The 15,136-nt window shown below is 40.1% G+C and overlaps 6 protein-coding genes across 10 annotated transcripts; 5 read left to right on the forward strand and 1 right to left on the reverse strand.

The window, feature by feature from the left end:
- Window positions 1-11: 11 nt before the first annotated feature.
- Window positions 12-2,321, forward strand: LOC6528502 (protein lifeguard 1). Of its 3 annotated transcripts, none has more exons than XM_002089512.3 (3): window positions 12-142; window positions 1,189-1,355; window positions 1,407-2,321. In XM_002089512.3, exons 1-3 carry the CDS (start codon window positions 91-93, stop codon window positions 2,010-2,012), a joined length of 825 nt encoding a protein of 274 aa, XP_002089548.2. In that variant the 5' UTR covers window positions 12-90; the 3' UTR covers window positions 2,013-2,321. The 3 variants fall into 3 exon arrangements, with proteins under 3 accessions (XP_002089548.2, XP_039227132.1, XP_039227133.1); XM_039371198.1 differs by having other exon boundaries at window positions 15-142; window positions 1,126-1,355; XM_039371199.1 differs by having other exon boundaries at window positions 17-142; window positions 1,154-1,355.
- On the reverse strand, window positions 2,183-15,095 carry LOC6528503. 2 transcript variants are annotated; one of them, XM_015198856.3, is made up of 4 exons: window positions 14,568-15,095; window positions 13,152-13,559; window positions 7,171-8,059; window positions 2,183-2,952 (listed from the first exon to the last, which is right to left on the reverse strand). In XM_015198856.3, exons 2-4 carry the CDS (start codon window positions 13,293-13,295, stop codon window positions 2,699-2,701), a joined length of 1,287 nt encoding a protein of 428 aa, XP_015054342.1. In that variant the 5' UTR covers window positions 13,296-13,559; window positions 14,568-15,095; the 3' UTR covers window positions 2,183-2,698. The 2 variants fall into 2 exon arrangements, with proteins under 2 accessions (XP_015054342.1, XP_002089549.2); XM_002089513.4 differs by having other exon boundaries at window positions 13,152-13,562.
- On the forward strand, window positions 3,317-4,720 carry LOC6528504. Of its 2 annotated transcripts, XM_015198480.3 has the most exons (3): window positions 3,317-3,555; window positions 3,616-3,849; window positions 4,028-4,720. In XM_015198480.3, the coding sequence occupies exons 1-3, from the start codon at window positions 3,394-3,396 to the stop codon at window positions 4,424-4,426; spliced, it is 795 nt and encodes a 264-aa protein (XP_015053966.1). In that variant the 5' UTR covers window positions 3,317-3,393; the 3' UTR covers window positions 4,427-4,720. The 2 variants fall into 2 exon arrangements, with proteins under 2 accessions (XP_015053966.1, XP_039227134.1); XM_039371200.2 differs by having other exon boundaries at window positions 3,317-3,849.
- LOC26534976 lies at window positions 4,515-6,678 on the forward strand. Its single transcript, XM_015199082.3, has one exon. The coding sequence runs from the start codon at window positions 4,515-4,517 to the stop codon at window positions 6,630-6,632; it is 2,118 nt and encodes a 705-aa protein (XP_015054568.1). The 3' UTR covers window positions 6,633-6,678.
- Window positions 9,160-9,696, forward strand: LOC6528505 (calmodulin-2/4). Its single transcript, XM_002089515.4, has one exon. It carries the CDS (start codon window positions 9,246-9,248, stop codon window positions 9,690-9,692), a length of 447 nt encoding a protein of 148 aa, XP_002089551.1. The 5' UTR covers window positions 9,160-9,245; the 3' UTR covers window positions 9,693-9,696.
- LOC6528506 (calmodulin) lies at window positions 9,910-10,897 on the forward strand. The gene has a single exon (XM_002089516.3). It carries the CDS (start codon window positions 9,912-9,914, stop codon window positions 10,353-10,355), a length of 444 nt encoding a protein of 147 aa, XP_002089552.1. The 5' UTR covers window positions 9,910-9,911; the 3' UTR covers window positions 10,356-10,897.
- Window positions 15,096-15,136: the final 41 nt, after the last annotated feature.

Here is a 15,136-nt window from a genome sequence, read left to right on the forward strand (position 1 = left end):
ATACATACACTATTTATTTTTCTTATTAGTTGTCTAGTTGAGCTCCTAAGATTGCCAGTTATCCTTGGAAAAAGTCCTGTCGTGGAAGTCATGGATTCACCTAAAGCAGAAACAGGATTCCTAGATAAGGTCTCACTGTACGGTAAGTTCTTAAAGTAAATAATAGAATCGAAAAGATAAAGAGTTTTTTTGTGTAAAAGTGCTATCACAGCAAAATTTTGATTATGAAAATGGGACTTGATTATGTATATACATATATACATAAATAATAAGGCTTAAGCCTTCTTTTTCTGCATGCGTATGTGTTAGAACATAAAATTGTCTCAGTTGAACTGATAACTCATTAGAACTGTATTTCATGTCTCAGCTTCCTGCTGGGACTCTTTCATTGAATTCACTTACATTCAAAGTATTATTAAGTGAGCTTTAAGAGACCTACAAAATATATGTATAATTTTTTAACTGATTTAAAAACTTGCTAATTGCTTGTGCTGTAAACGAATGTTAATATTAATCAGCTTCGCCTTCGATTTGTAGCAAGTGTTAAATACTATGAAATATATTTTTAAATCTTAAAAATGTATACTGAAATTTCCTACCGATACGCCAAAAACAAAATGCAAAGGCCAAGATTTTAATATAATTATTCTATTTCATTTACACTTTAAAAAGTGATTAGAAATTATACAACAGTCGCTAGGTGGAGCTAGTGTGCACTTCAGTCGCTTTTCTGCTGTGTTATTTGAATTTCGACCGCTGCAATTTAATTGACTGACTTATAACAATGGCCGTCTTAACGCACTTTTTGGTTATTATATTCCCAGCCCACAGTAAAAATTCTTTTAAAATATTTTATAATCTTGATTGGTATTTTTGTACTTTTTTATTACAAGACATTTTAAAGTATACCAAGGTAGTTCAAATTTTAATTTATTCAAGTGAGCGTGCATTGGTGATTTCTAGGAACCATTCCCTTCAATGGGCTCACGTTGATTGTATCTACAACTCCATTCCATCTACATACGTTGCGCCAATTTTTTTTTTAAGCCATAACATATAATCAAGTTACGATTCTACATAATAAAGTTTAAAATATTTTTTTTTATTCGTATGTTTTGATTTCAGCGTTGTTTAATTTTCTCCCTTTACCTAGAAACTCTGAACCTTACCCACCAATTTCATTGTCAGCCCCTCCGACGGAAATCGAGTCCCAAGCCACGAATTCCGCTCCAAAAGATGGCGAACAGTTGATCGAAAATGGGATTATTACCCAAGATCTGATTGTTAAAAGCAATGTATTCGAGGATCCCACTATACGCATGGGATTCGTCCGAAAGGTTTTTGGAATCCTTTTGGTAAGCTAGCTCTATTCAGTTGAACATTTTATAATTATGTGGTTCTTGCAGGTTCAATTACTATTCACATTGGCTGTGATAGCAATATTTGCTTACCACCAACCCACCAAGGACTTCATACAGGAAAATTTCCTCTTAGTTTTGGTCGCCATGATCGTTAACGTAATCGTTCTAACCACAATCGTTTGTGTGGAGAACGTGCGGCGAAGGCATCCCGTCAATCTGATTTGCCTGGCCCTTTATACCTTCACCATGTCGCTGCTCCTGGGAACCGCAGCGAGCCTAATGGATTCCAACGTTGTAATCTCGGCCGTGGGTATTACCACAGTCCTTGTCATCGCTCTTTGCATCTACGCCGTGCAAACCAAGTACGATTACACAGCTGCGGGAGGGGTCATATTAACCTTTGTGATGATCCTCCTCGTCCTATCAGTGTGCGGTTTTTGGATGCCCGATTTCGTAGACAGCTTGCCAATAACTTGCCTATGCACTTTTATTGGCTGTTTTTTTTTAATCGTCGATATGCAGTCGATAGTGGGCGGCAATCGTTCGGAACAGTTGGATCCCGAGGAATACGTGTTTGCAGCTCTCACTCTGTATGTCGATGTGGTTCGCATATTCATTTATATCCTTCGAATTTTAGAGAAATTTTATTAGTGGAACTAATCCTAGTCACAGCTCTTGAAAACAACGTATGCCTTTCTTCTTGTTAAGCTTTTGCAGACTTAACCACACTCAGCTTTACAAAAAATGTGTCAAAAAGTGCCGTTTACAAACCAAAGTTTTATCTGATATTAACAACTGACGGAGTCAGATTAAGAGTGTTATTTGATATTCGTAATTCAGAATTTTATTAACTTACTTTTTGGCTCGTCTTGTTCTATGATAGTTACATTACATATATATTTATATACTGTATATGTTTGTCTACTCGTGGGAAACTATAAAATACAATCACAAAATGTATGCCATTTGATGTTTTTATGTATTTACATTTGGGACATTAACTAAACAGGAGTGTTTTCAATTACAATCTCGCCACAAAAACACGGGGACATTATATTTTTCATTAAATAAGTAATAAGTAATATAAGTATTGATAATCTGCACATTTTTACGCTACGCTTAATTACTGTGCTGTGGTCTGTTCACTTATGATCTTTTCTTGGACGCCAAGTCATCTGTCTATATCTGCTTAAGTGGGAATCGGCTTCCCTTTATCTAATTTATATCAAGAACTCTCATTTCCTTCAAAGTACCTAGTAATCTTCATTGGCTCCGTCAGCTCCTGAGTTTATGCTTTGGCCATCCCCTCGTCCAGTTCAAATTTCAGGTTTCCCAGTTCAGTCGTCCGTAAACGGATGGTCAGATGTCTCGCTGCTGTTGCGCCGCCTGCTCTCCAGTATACGGGTCGCCTGCTCCAGGGTCTCCTTGTAGAAAATGTTACGCGGACTGTCGCCAGGCAGCGAGTATTCGGAGGTGTCCATTTGGAAAGTGAGGCCCAAAACGATGTTGAAGGCGGACGCATCGTAGCCGTGGCATCCAGAGTATCGGAACATGGGCTTCTTATTGAATTTGCAGCCATTCGATTGGGCACCTAGCAATAAAACAAAGTTATTATACAATTTTCCTTGCTCCGCTGAGGTACATGGAATATTAGCATGAAAAACGAAACATTTTAGGCTTCCATTTTTCCTATAATCCACACTAAGTTTCCTATAGTCGAGTGCCGCGACCAATAGTCTTAACATAAAATTATTGACCGCTCTGATATATGAGTAATAAAGTAACTCAATTTAAAGCAATAATTTTTATGAGCATTTAACTGAGCTCTGTTTTACACAGCGCACAATGGCTAATCAATATATAATCGAATTATTTTAACAATTTTTTCTTTGTGTGGGGTGGGGTATTTATGGAAGCAGAAAGGAAAATGGGGTAAATTAGATAAACGATTAACTGGAAAACTGGCCTTATCAAATAGAAAAATATAAATGGGCATTAGGCGGCGGTAGTGTCACTTGTGTATGATGATGAAATGGACGCGGTATTGGATGTGGAAAAATCGGAAGTCCCGGGCATCGCTGTGCAATGTGACCTCCTGTTACCCAACGGTCATATGCAAAGGACCTATGAATTCGACATAACCGATATCGGTCTTCGACGGCGCCTAGTGCGCCGATTCTATGGCATTCTAATCGTAGGTTATCCAAGCTCAATTTTAAATTTAAAAAGTAATCTAGTAAAACCAATATTTCAGCTACAGGTGGCCTGCACCTTGCCCTGCCTTGAGTTGTTTCTCAAATATCCTTTGCCTTACAACTTTGTCGTTGGACCATCCATGGTATTCACTGTGTTTCTGTATACGTGTTTTTACATTTGGCGAGATTGGAGAAGACATCGGCCCTACAACTACTTTGTACTGCTTCTGAGCACTTTGATTGGATCCTTTAATAGGAGCGTATATCTACTTAACCTGGTGGAGACCCATTGGGTAAGTAAGAATTACTCATTTTGGATCAACACATTTGGTTAAAGTGAATTAACATGAGTCATGAATGGAGATAAAATAACTCTGTTTCATTTGTAAAGAAGTTATATTAAACTACTTTGACTAAATACCCAATGCATTTAACTTGTAAAAACTTCATTACTAGAATTTGGTTTTACAGGTATATATTTATCCAGCCATTCTTATTTTTGAAATCTTGGGCCTAATGCTGTACTCTTCCCAGGAGCGTTTTCGTTTTACCCAGATTCGCGGTATTTCTATAATCTGCCTCATCTTTGGGTTGTTTCTCCTGCTGGCCTACCGATTGAACCGGATGATGGAGGTCTTCTCAGCAATGGCCTGCACCGTAGAAGCGTGGTACGTAATCTACGACACCCACTACATGCTGTGCGGTCGTCATGGCTACAATATTGGACCCGAGGAGTTCGTCTATGCAGCTTGCAACATACATTGCGATCTGCCTAAGGGAATGTGGCGACTGATGAAGATGCTCTTCTTCAGCAAAATTGTAGAGGCCGTTCGCATGTTCCGCGAATGCTTCAGGACCGAGGTTTGCTGATGGAAACTTGGTTGGCTTGAAAATTGTTTATTTTTCGGTTAAGTATAAGCTGTCAAAATTGTTTAATAAAGCCATTATATCTCAAAAAATGACACTACTTTTTGAAGGCCTATCAAAATCAACGCCTAATCCAGCGCTTGGGCTTGAGATAAAAGGGTGGTTGAAGCAGGCTCGCAAATGTTTTAGCAGGACTAGAATAAACGCTGGCTCAGAGAACTATGAAAGAGTCTTAAGACTCACTAAAGAATCCCCGAAACCAGTGAACGGAAAATTAAAACATCTTGCGAAGTCTTTGGGCAATCCTAAAGGGGCCCTGCACTTAAAGATTCCGAAGTGGAAGAACTTCAAGACTCACATCCGCCAGCTTACACACATGTATGCCCCTTACAAGCAGCTGTTGCAGAATTCAAAATCAAGAAAACATGTCCCTAGAGTGAGGGGAAAGCAATTCATTGAGCTGAGGAAACTTCCTAATAAGAAATATTTCCCAATTAAGGCAATTAAAACCAAAAAACACAAGATTAAACCACTAACGAATCCGATACCTAGAGCAACACCTTTAAGCTTAAGGTTACCTCTCTTGGGCCTTAAAGAGCTTCTTAATGGACTAATAAGCAAGTATGTCTTCACCAAAAAACAGGCAAAAAAACTTAAGAAAAGAAGTCAATTAAATCGCAAGCCTAAGAAAATGTATAAAAGGGACACTATGAACAAATCTAAGCTCTTCAAATTATCCTTACAACATCAAAAACAAAGGAGAAATGAAATGAAAAATAAACTGATAGAAGTGGCTTCAGTGATGCAGGAGCTTGGCGAGCTAAAAGGTATAAAGAATCTTAAAAAGCTAACTGAGAAAATGCACAGAACGATTTTAAAGAAGTTATCACGAAGTGCCATTAATTTGCAAACCGAGTATGGAGATCTATTAAGGTACAATTTTCAAAACAGTGGCATAAAACGCGATAAAACTTCATCAAACAGAACGATTTTAAAGAAGTTATCACGAAGTGCCATTAAATTGCACACCGAGTATGGAGATCTATTAAGGTACAAGTTTCAAAAAAGTGGCATAAAACGCGATAAAACATCATTTCCTGAATCATCGAAGACAACAGCAAAGAGAAACAGGACTAACGAAATTAAGTTGACCAAATCCTGTGGGAACAAAGGATTTAATTTCAAGCTAGGCAAAGGACTAAAAGTCCACGACTATGGTTTCAAGCATCTCAAGAGGGGAGTTTCAAAACATGACGCTATCAATGATTCCAAAACACACTCACCCAGGGAGGCAGAAATTATTTCTAACCGCAAGGCCTTCCGTACTATGGACACGAATCTGAGAACTTCCACTAGACAAACTGCTACTAACATATTCCTTAACGTAAACAGACTTAGTGACAAGAAAGTGAACTCAAAGTCAGAACTTTTGGACCAACTAAATCGATTGGAAACTTTAAGACATTTGAATAGTGAAAATTTTGAGTACCTTCAGGAATCTGTTTCGCCGTTGGGCTATGAGATTTCTGAAAAACTAAATAGAACATTTGCGTCGATTAAAAGAATAAATCAGTCCAAGGCGAATGCAGCGCAGTTGACTTCAGACGGCAGAGATTTGCCCTTCGACTTTTTGCCTTACGATGATTATCAAGTAAATGTGGTTCCCTTTGCCGACAAGAAACCCCAACCTCTTCATCACCGAAGAAAAAAACGATCTAAAAGACTTGTCGTTCCCCAAACTGAAGCAGGTACACAGACTCAATACAAGTGTGAAATTTGCAGTTCAATGCAAAAATATAAGACCGAAAACATATCACCTTTGATTGTGGAGATGGCAATGAAAAGAAATTTCTTAAATCAACGGCAATACTACATGGAAAATCTTAAGAATAAAAAATCTAAAGTGCCTGATGTTTTAGAAAAAGGGGAATCGAGCGATATAACTAAATCTAATCAAAGCGATTATAACCCGCCACACAGAAATCATTACATTGACAAAGATACACATTTGGATTCTCGTTACCCCAAAATCATTTCCGAAACCTTTGAGAACCTTACATCTCCCCTCCGGTTTGATAACTACACTCGAGAACTATTCGAGGCTTACAGAACACTCGATGTGAATAAAATACTATCCCGATGTTATCAAACACTTTTTGAAGCCGAGCAACGAACGAACGGAATATTTTCTAATATTTTTCGACCATGAAGTACCAAAATGTAGTCAATCAATGAAAAGCAGAAATGAGCAGAAATTAGCATGTTCTTTGTTTGAATGAACCAATTGAGAATGAGCTCTGTGTTGAATTCGCAGAATTCGCAGAAGTGTCAGGAAGTGAACACAGAGTTCATTTTAAATGAATTCAAGGAAATTAACGCTTTTTTGTATTACAATTTCACTTATACTTGGTAAACATTATAATCACCAGCCACAATGTGAGTATTGTTGACTACTAAGTTTGGGAAATGGCGGTCAAATAAAAATGAATTGTTCGTTAAGAAAAGCAATGTCACGTTTGCCATCAATCCCAATTCAGACGGTAATTACATAAATTTTCCTGATGTGAGTTCCATCAACGGAATGCCGTGCAAATGACAGTTATTAGTTGACGAGCCCAGCCCCAAAGGAGAGATTGGGGTGGTGGTTTGAACGTATGTTTGATTGATTTATACTGGTATACTAGTATGGTGAACATTTCTAATGACGGTTTTCCATATCCCGAAGCCACCACCTATCGCCGACTCACCGATTGGATCGATGCACTCAAAGGTGAGGCAGCACTTTAGCCAGGGAAGCATGATCTTCTCGGTCACTAAGGAACTGTCCGAGAAAAAGACAGCATCCAGGTCGACCATCCGAAGAAAGTTAAACTCCTCAGCTTTCGACTCAAAATAGTCGAACATTTTGGGATGAGTCAGAGAGGATACCGCCGTCGCTGTGTTCCATCCAAGGACTCCAGCGGACTTGACTTCAGCTTCTCCCACTCCTGGATTCATAACGATGCTTTGCAGATTTCGCAGTTGGGTGGAACCTCCGCGTACACGCATGTAGTTCTCCAAGAAAAGAACCGATCGGGCACGCATTAGACCGTCCTTAATTACAATGGGACGGTAGGCGTGCGTCCGCTGATCAGCGACAAAGGAGGGGAACTCTGATAGATCGTAGGTTATCACCGAGCATCGGCTGTTATTGCAGTAGGCGCCCAAATCCCGTAGCTGCTCCTCGGAAACGCCCAAATCGTAGATTAGCAGGTACTCGCTCGGAAGCTTTGCGGCAATATTCTGGGCGAGCAGAATAGCCGATGCGGCCTGCCCTTCAAGCACATAGCTGACGATTGTGAAGTTGCTCTTTGTTCCGTTGTACGGCGTCGTGATCCGCTTCCGCTGGCCCTTTTGACTACCGAAGGCAACCGCATCCTGTGGACGCCGCAGTCCTCGCAGTTCGCTAAGCTCAAGTTCCGCTTTTGTAGCCGGCACCGAAACATCTGTCTTTGGCAGTTGCTGACCTGATGACCCAATGTCCACCAGCTGCTGCTGTTGGCCGGCAGCGTCATTCGGCGAGGTGAAACCCAGAAGAAGTAAATACTTTGGGTCTATTTCGAGCTTCTTTCGTTCCAAGCCAACGCGAAGATTCTCCTGCAAAAAATAAATTACATTTTTATTAAAATAATATTTCGGGTTCATGCAAGAAATAAACTAGAGGTTATAGTTTATGTTCCGACAAACGATTCCCAAAACCCATACTTAGAAAAATATTAATGTTAATGTTAAAAAAATATGACCAGAATTTGCCTCGTCATAGGAGCAATTCCGAAACACACATGTGAGACACATTTCCATTATGGCCCTTTAGCACACTTCCTCTGTTCGGTAGAAACTAGCCCAAACAAATACCCAAGCACAACCCAAAAATCAAATGAGTCGCATGGCACCCTCTCGTGCCGATGTCAAATTCTTGTCTATTATTTGTTTTGCCTGTGGCCAGAGTGCCACCTTCACTGCCCCTCCTTCGCAAGCCAAAAACTGGCGTAAGGTGTGCCCCACGCGGACAGGTGACTGGAATTAACCTGCGGCAAAAGGCAGCCGCCAAAGTTGCAGGCTAGGCGCCAAACCCAAATCGCATGACAACCTTGCCCTGCCGATAGCAACCACTACCCTTGTATAGGAGTACACTCAAAACCAAAGTAGTGTTTCGTTTTCATACATACTATATGTATGGTGTGATGGTGTTCGAGACTATGCAGATTCATAGATGGATTTTTTAATATAAAGCAGCTTAAAAAAAAACTATTGCAAACACAAAATATGCGAGATTTTTAAAGGTTCTCGAAATTTTTAGAAGGATCACAAGTCGAGCTGTAAAATTGTAAGATTGGTGTAATTTTTTTTTTGTGTGTAGTTTGGGACAATGATTATGACTGTGCACATTTTCACTCCTCAACTTTCCTCAAAAGCTACTCTTCTTCTGTTAACGAACAACTAGATGAGATAGATACTAGCTGACGTCTGTTGCTGAGCCGCAATTGAAAGCGATCAGCTGCAAGGCCTCCTGGCGCAAGGACATTGGAATCAATCAACTCTGTCCGTGCGGCACAGTGCTTATATAACGAGTATATTGATTTTGTGCCATTCGGCGTTGTGCACTCTGCAACGCAGTGATGCCACCGGAGAATGTTTACTTTAACATTTTTCACATTTCACCGCTTTGCCACTGAGTAAGAACTGAATTCAGTGTCAGGACCCTTGTTTGTGCAAAACATCAGTTGACACCCACAAACAGAAATATACAATTCTACCAATAAACTATACAATACCATTTAAGATGGAGGATATTACACAAGAGGAGCAACTCCTGATCCTTGACACCTTCCGCATTTTGGACAAGGAGAACGAGGGCGCTATAACATCTAAAGAGATGGCGGTGGTGATTCGCGCCCTGGGTCGCCAGCCCAACGACGCCGAGGTTCAGTCCATGATCAACGAGGTCGACTCGGAGGGAAACGGATCCATCGAGGCTCCGGAGTTCTGCAACGTGATCCTGCGCAAGATGCGCGACACGAACCACGAGGACGAGCTGCGCGAAGCTTTCAGGATTTTTGACAAGGACAACAACGGCTACATAACCTCCACCGAGTTAAAAAATGTGTTCACTGCGCTGGGCGTGAAGCCTAGCGACGAAGAGTTGGATGAAATGGTACGCGAGTACGATCTGGATCAGGACAATCACATCAATTACGAGGAGTTTGTTAACATGATGACAATGCGATAGCCCCCATGTGAGTATTGTAGCATAACTACTTACAATTTCGTAACAATATTTTCATCATTCTTTTGAACTCTTATTTACAAATTGTATGATCATAATGTACTTTTCTCCCAGAAGGCGTTTTGTCGGCATTCAGTTTATATTCTCTGTTCGTTGTTGAAGGAGTTTACACCAAAAACAAACACTTATACACAACAAATTAAAAAGATTACTTTTGAAACAATGAGCAGTTTGACCGAAGCCCAGATTGAAGAGATCCGCGAAGCATTCAGTCTGTATGACACGGCAAGGTCAGGATTTGTTACCGTCCGACAGCTCGGCGGAGTAATGCGGGCCCTTGGGGAGAGTCTCACCGAGGCAGAGATCTACGATCTGGCCAACGAAAGCGACGTGGACTTTGGTGGCCAGGTACAGTTCAAGGACTTCCTATACGTGATGGCCAAACGACTGGAGGAGCAGAACAGTGTGGTGTGCCTAAAGCAGGCCTTCAAGATCTTTGATCGCAACGAAGTGAACAGCTTTACAATTAACGAAATGAGAATGGTGATGGCTAACCTGGGCGAGAAGATGTCCGAAGATGATTTGCGCGAATTGTTCCAGGACATTGATCAGGATAAAGATGGAAAAATCTCCTTTAACGAATTTGTTGCTGCCATGCGAAGCTAGGCATTCGAAATTGAAGGCACAAATTAACCACGAACCCCCTTCGAAGGAGCCCATCCCAGTCGCGTTTTCTATACGCCTAGACGGCACCACTTGAAATTCCCCACAAATTCCTTTGGGTACCTCAGCACAGCGCCAGAAAGTCGGCAGTTAAACTGTGTTCCACAGAGGTCCAGTTGTGTGTGTCCATGTGGCACGGCGCGTGACTCCGAAACGGTCGCATGTGCCTAATGGTCTCTGGGGGAGTGCCAAGCAATTCGAAAGGGTGATGGCGATGGGCCAGAGCAATCATAAAAATAAGCCACATTGATTACGATGCCAATTTAAATATTTGACCATGCACTGGACTCAATGGTTCTCTTTTGTCTGACCAAGTTTACAAGTGGAATGATTTTGGGTTCAAGTCTTATCGCAACTTGCTCTTTAAATTGCCTTGTTATCTATTGGCACCCTTAATACGCATACAACATAAATTGTTCATGACTCATGTGACAACTTTAATAGCACGCCTTGCTAATAAATTTATTGTTAGTAATGACAGATAATTTCTAAGGTGTAACGTTTTTCTGACCCCATTTAAATATTTTAATGCGCCCTCTTGCTAATGCCTATTTGTAAAAGAGAACCTACAATATAAAAATATTCTATATTTATATTTAGTTACAGCTTAAATGAACAAATAAATACATAAGCTCCTTTATTTTATATCTAACCTCAAACCCCCACCGCAAGAATATTAGTCGAATTACAGACAACCTACGACTCATGCATATTGTTAATCAAAAGTCGAGGGGTCAGTCTGACATCCACAATCTTCTATCGCTAAATATGGATAATTTAAATAGGTTATCGTTCAGCTACAGTTTAATTGCATTACTCTGCATGCGAGTGGCGGTGCGACATTGAACCGATGGCTGTAGGCAATCAATAGGGCTTGTTTACTCCTCACAAAGCTTAATATGAAATATGGGTAATCGCTGTGCAAGCGTATTGATAAAGCCTGCGGTATTTTCTGTAATTTAAGTCCATTAAGAAGCTTGACACAAATTGTCACAAATAAGGCAGCATTATTATTTGAAATTAAAAAAAAACATTCAACTTATTTTCTAGAAATATTCCATAATTGGCTAATTGACTAAAAAAAATTTCTGTTTGCCTTATATAGCAGTTCCATATGCCCACAGTTTTAATTCCAATTGTTTTTTCAATCCCAGCACCTGTTTAATTCCCACGAACCGAGCCCTAACAATATGAACTATAAGGGTGGGCTTTAGCTATACTATACTCATGTTTCCTCATGGAAATTTGATACTACTTTTAGGTAGTCTCCGGTGTAGTTATTAATACACAAGCACTTAAAAATATATAGTTCGTAATAGAATAGCTAATGCAAAGAGCCTTAGCTGTGCTATGAATATGTTACATAAATAAAGTGTGCCTAAACATTCTCCTGGAATTACTGGAAGTGTTTGACATGCATCAAGTACTGGCAGTCGAACACTCCATCACTTTAATGGTAAATCTATATGCTTGCCTATATAAGCATGAAGTGGAAATTTAATCAAACACATATCGTAATTCGAGTGGAATATGTATAGGTAGCAGTACTGGTGCAAACCAGTTAGGAAAAGAATGCATTTTAAGCTCCATACGAACAATGCTATAGATTTTGTTGCAATTGTAGGAACTGGTTTACAAACAAAGTGGCTTTATATGCGTTGAAGCTCTTTTCGGGTGGAGAATGATTTTTAAAAGATAAGTTGATTCCTATCAAAACAGCGGCATTACTAATTAATGCTTTCATTATCTCAGTTTGCCATGATAGCAACATCGTAGGTTACTGTTTACCTGTCTGAGATAACAGCCAGTTGTAAACTTCGAAGCAAAGCCTCATTTTTACGGCTCTATTAAATTTGCCTCTATGAATAAGAATGGGAAAAGAACCTCTTGCTAAGCTAAACATGCAATGCAAAGCGATAAATTAAAACAATCTTGCTATGCAATCTATAGTTTTCCTGAGAAATTTCGGAGCAGTGGTTAACCGCAGTCCCCTCAGGTTACCCAGTAGCTCATCGGGCTGTGCACCGGACTCCGGCCGGATCTCATTAGTGTAAACAGTAAACGCTCTGGCAGGCGAAACGTAAATACAGCCAGCACTGGCCTCGAGTTTTTGGTTGCTAGCACGGCCAACAGTGTTCGGAAATAAACCCGAACCTGGTCAACACCAGCTCCTCTGCTCCCCCGTCTTACAGATGGCTATGTGAGTGATGCTGATGACTTTCGTATGGCGGCCGGCTGTTTGATTTGGCCAAAATGTGCCAGACAGCCTGGCGTATCAAGCTTTTGACCAGACCAACAGGACGTGCCTTAATTTGGCTAAGAGCACAGAGTGAGGAAAATAAGCTACATGACAAGTTGTTGCCGGGGGGCGGTACACAGTTCAAGGCCAAGTGTGATGTCAAAAGCCAGACGCTGCCAAAAGCAATTGCCAGAAAAGTCGTGGATGTACATAGGCTCTTGACTATCTACTGATAGTGAAAACTATGAATCATGGCTGATGAGCTTGTAAACCATGGCGATAATTTCAAGCGCTTCGAATCAAAGAACAACAAATGACAAACAGTGCACTGGGGTTTCAGTTTTCCCGATTTATCTGTGACAGTTTCAACGCACCAGCGCCAGATACGACCAGATAATTGTTATTTAATACCCTTATCTAAGTCATTCAGCATAATTTGGGGCGCGGAGTGTCCGTATCAGGGCCGGGAACTTAAGACCCCCAAACGTGAGTCAACTCACCTGGAACTCTTTGAACTGCTGGTGCGTCTGGACAACGATGTTCTTGAATGAGTCGTTAGGCTCTCCGGCTGGACCGAATGCGATGAAAACGATCGTGGCGATTATCACTCCGATCAGTATAAGGATCAGGTGTTTCGTGCGCATGGCCGCTAAAATTGACTTCGACTTCGCCTTGTAGCCAATTTTGCGGGCAAAGATGCGCTTCAGCGTGAGTGAGGCCTCCAGTCTGAAGGCTTTTGGCTTTACCTTTTGGCCCAGTGGCAGAGTTGGTCTATTACACTGCGTTAGGCACTAAACCATCGTTCGATTTTATGACTTGCCACGCAATTGGCCTATTGAGCATTTATTTGTTTATTTCGTCTTCTTCATTATGGCTGTTGTTTCCCGTTCTCAACATTATTGGGTGTCCTGCTAATGAAAAGTAAAAGCACGCATAGTAGAATTGTTAATTTTTCGTGGGGTTTGGTCTTCGTTACTTTAAGTAAAGTCAGTTTAATTCAGCATGCTCTCAATAAACCACTATTTATGAGGATTTATTACCCTCCTATACATACATACATACATATATGGGAAATTCGAATGAAATATTTTATTTTAAATATTCTATATTGTGGAATTTTTATTATTTTTATTCTGCACGCACCCAATAAACACGTATTTGTGTGGATTTAATATTAATGATATTAATACAAGTCAAAATATTCGTCATATTTCAGGAATTAGAACCAATACATTATTATAACGATTTTCCTATTTTTTTGTTGATGAAAATACGTCTAATTAAGATAAAAGTTAACTTTAAAAAATAGTGAAGTAAAGTAATTTAACGACTTATAAAGCTTGCATGTAGTATAGACGAACTACAAAAACTCGAACCATCCTCCCAAAATGGTTCACTTACAAAGACTTTGAGTTACAGAGCAAAGTTCAAGTGCAGTTGGCTGCATTGGTTTTATTGCAATCAGAAAAAATACAATTCAAATGGTTGGTAATTGCATTTGATGCAATTTGAAATGTGGATTCTGAACTATACTTATGCCCTTCGAATATTTACTTTTTAAGTATTTATACTTATTGCACTTGTTTTATACCTTATTAAAATTTCTTTCAGTGTACTTGATTTTTTTATAGCCTTGAAATGTGAAAAAGATGAAATACGGTTTTAATCACAAACATTTTTTAGAATAACATTTAGTTTTTAAAAACATTATCATTCATGATCTGGGGTATAAAAAACTGCATCTGCTGAAAACTCGTCGGCTTTATGGGGTTTATTTCTTGGCGCAGTGCCAAAAAGCGTGATGACGAGGGCAAGGTGAGGGCAACATGGCGATGTACGTATGTATGCACACGTGTATCTACATGCATATATTACAACGATGCGGCGGCAATGATATGCAATTTGAGCCGACTTACAGTTTTTAATAGTGCGCTCATCAAAGGGCAGCGGTTACTTAGTTGCTTTTGTTGTTCGCCGCGTGCAGTTGTTGTTGTTGTTGCAGACTGGGGTGGTAAAAAGGAGAAATTACCGGCGCAGCTTCCATTAAACTTTTCTGATAAGCTCACTCAATGCACGCACTCATACTGATGCACAGAACGACTTGTTGTTAGCCAAACATTTTTACATAATTTACAGTTTCTGCGGCTTGCGGATTTTACTTTCGGTTTCACCTTTACAACGGTAAATAAGTCGTGCGGCGCGGAAAACAAACAAAACACTTGCATTTGCAGTTTAAAATACGACTTATTTAGCGCTCGTTGTTGTTGCCAATGAAAGGAAACTGCTTTTGGCGTTTTCACCAGATTTCAAAGTGGACACAGTGCATCTTCCAGAGGCAACTTGATATTACAGGACGAATTTTAGCAGCTGCATAAGAATCGGCAACTCCGTCCGCGCTTTTTGCTCGATGAAAGTTTTTTATGCAAATTAGTTGGGCGATAGAGGTGGGAAGGCGAGCTGCAGGAACATCGATACCGGGTGATTC

The sequence above is a fragment of the Drosophila yakuba genome, chromosome 2L (assembly GCF_016746365.2).
Source record: "Drosophila yakuba strain Tai18E2 chromosome 2L, Prin_Dyak_Tai18E2_2.1, whole genome shotgun sequence".
NCBI classification, from domain to species: domain Eukaryota; kingdom Metazoa; phylum Arthropoda; class Insecta; order Diptera; family Drosophilidae; genus Drosophila; species Drosophila yakuba.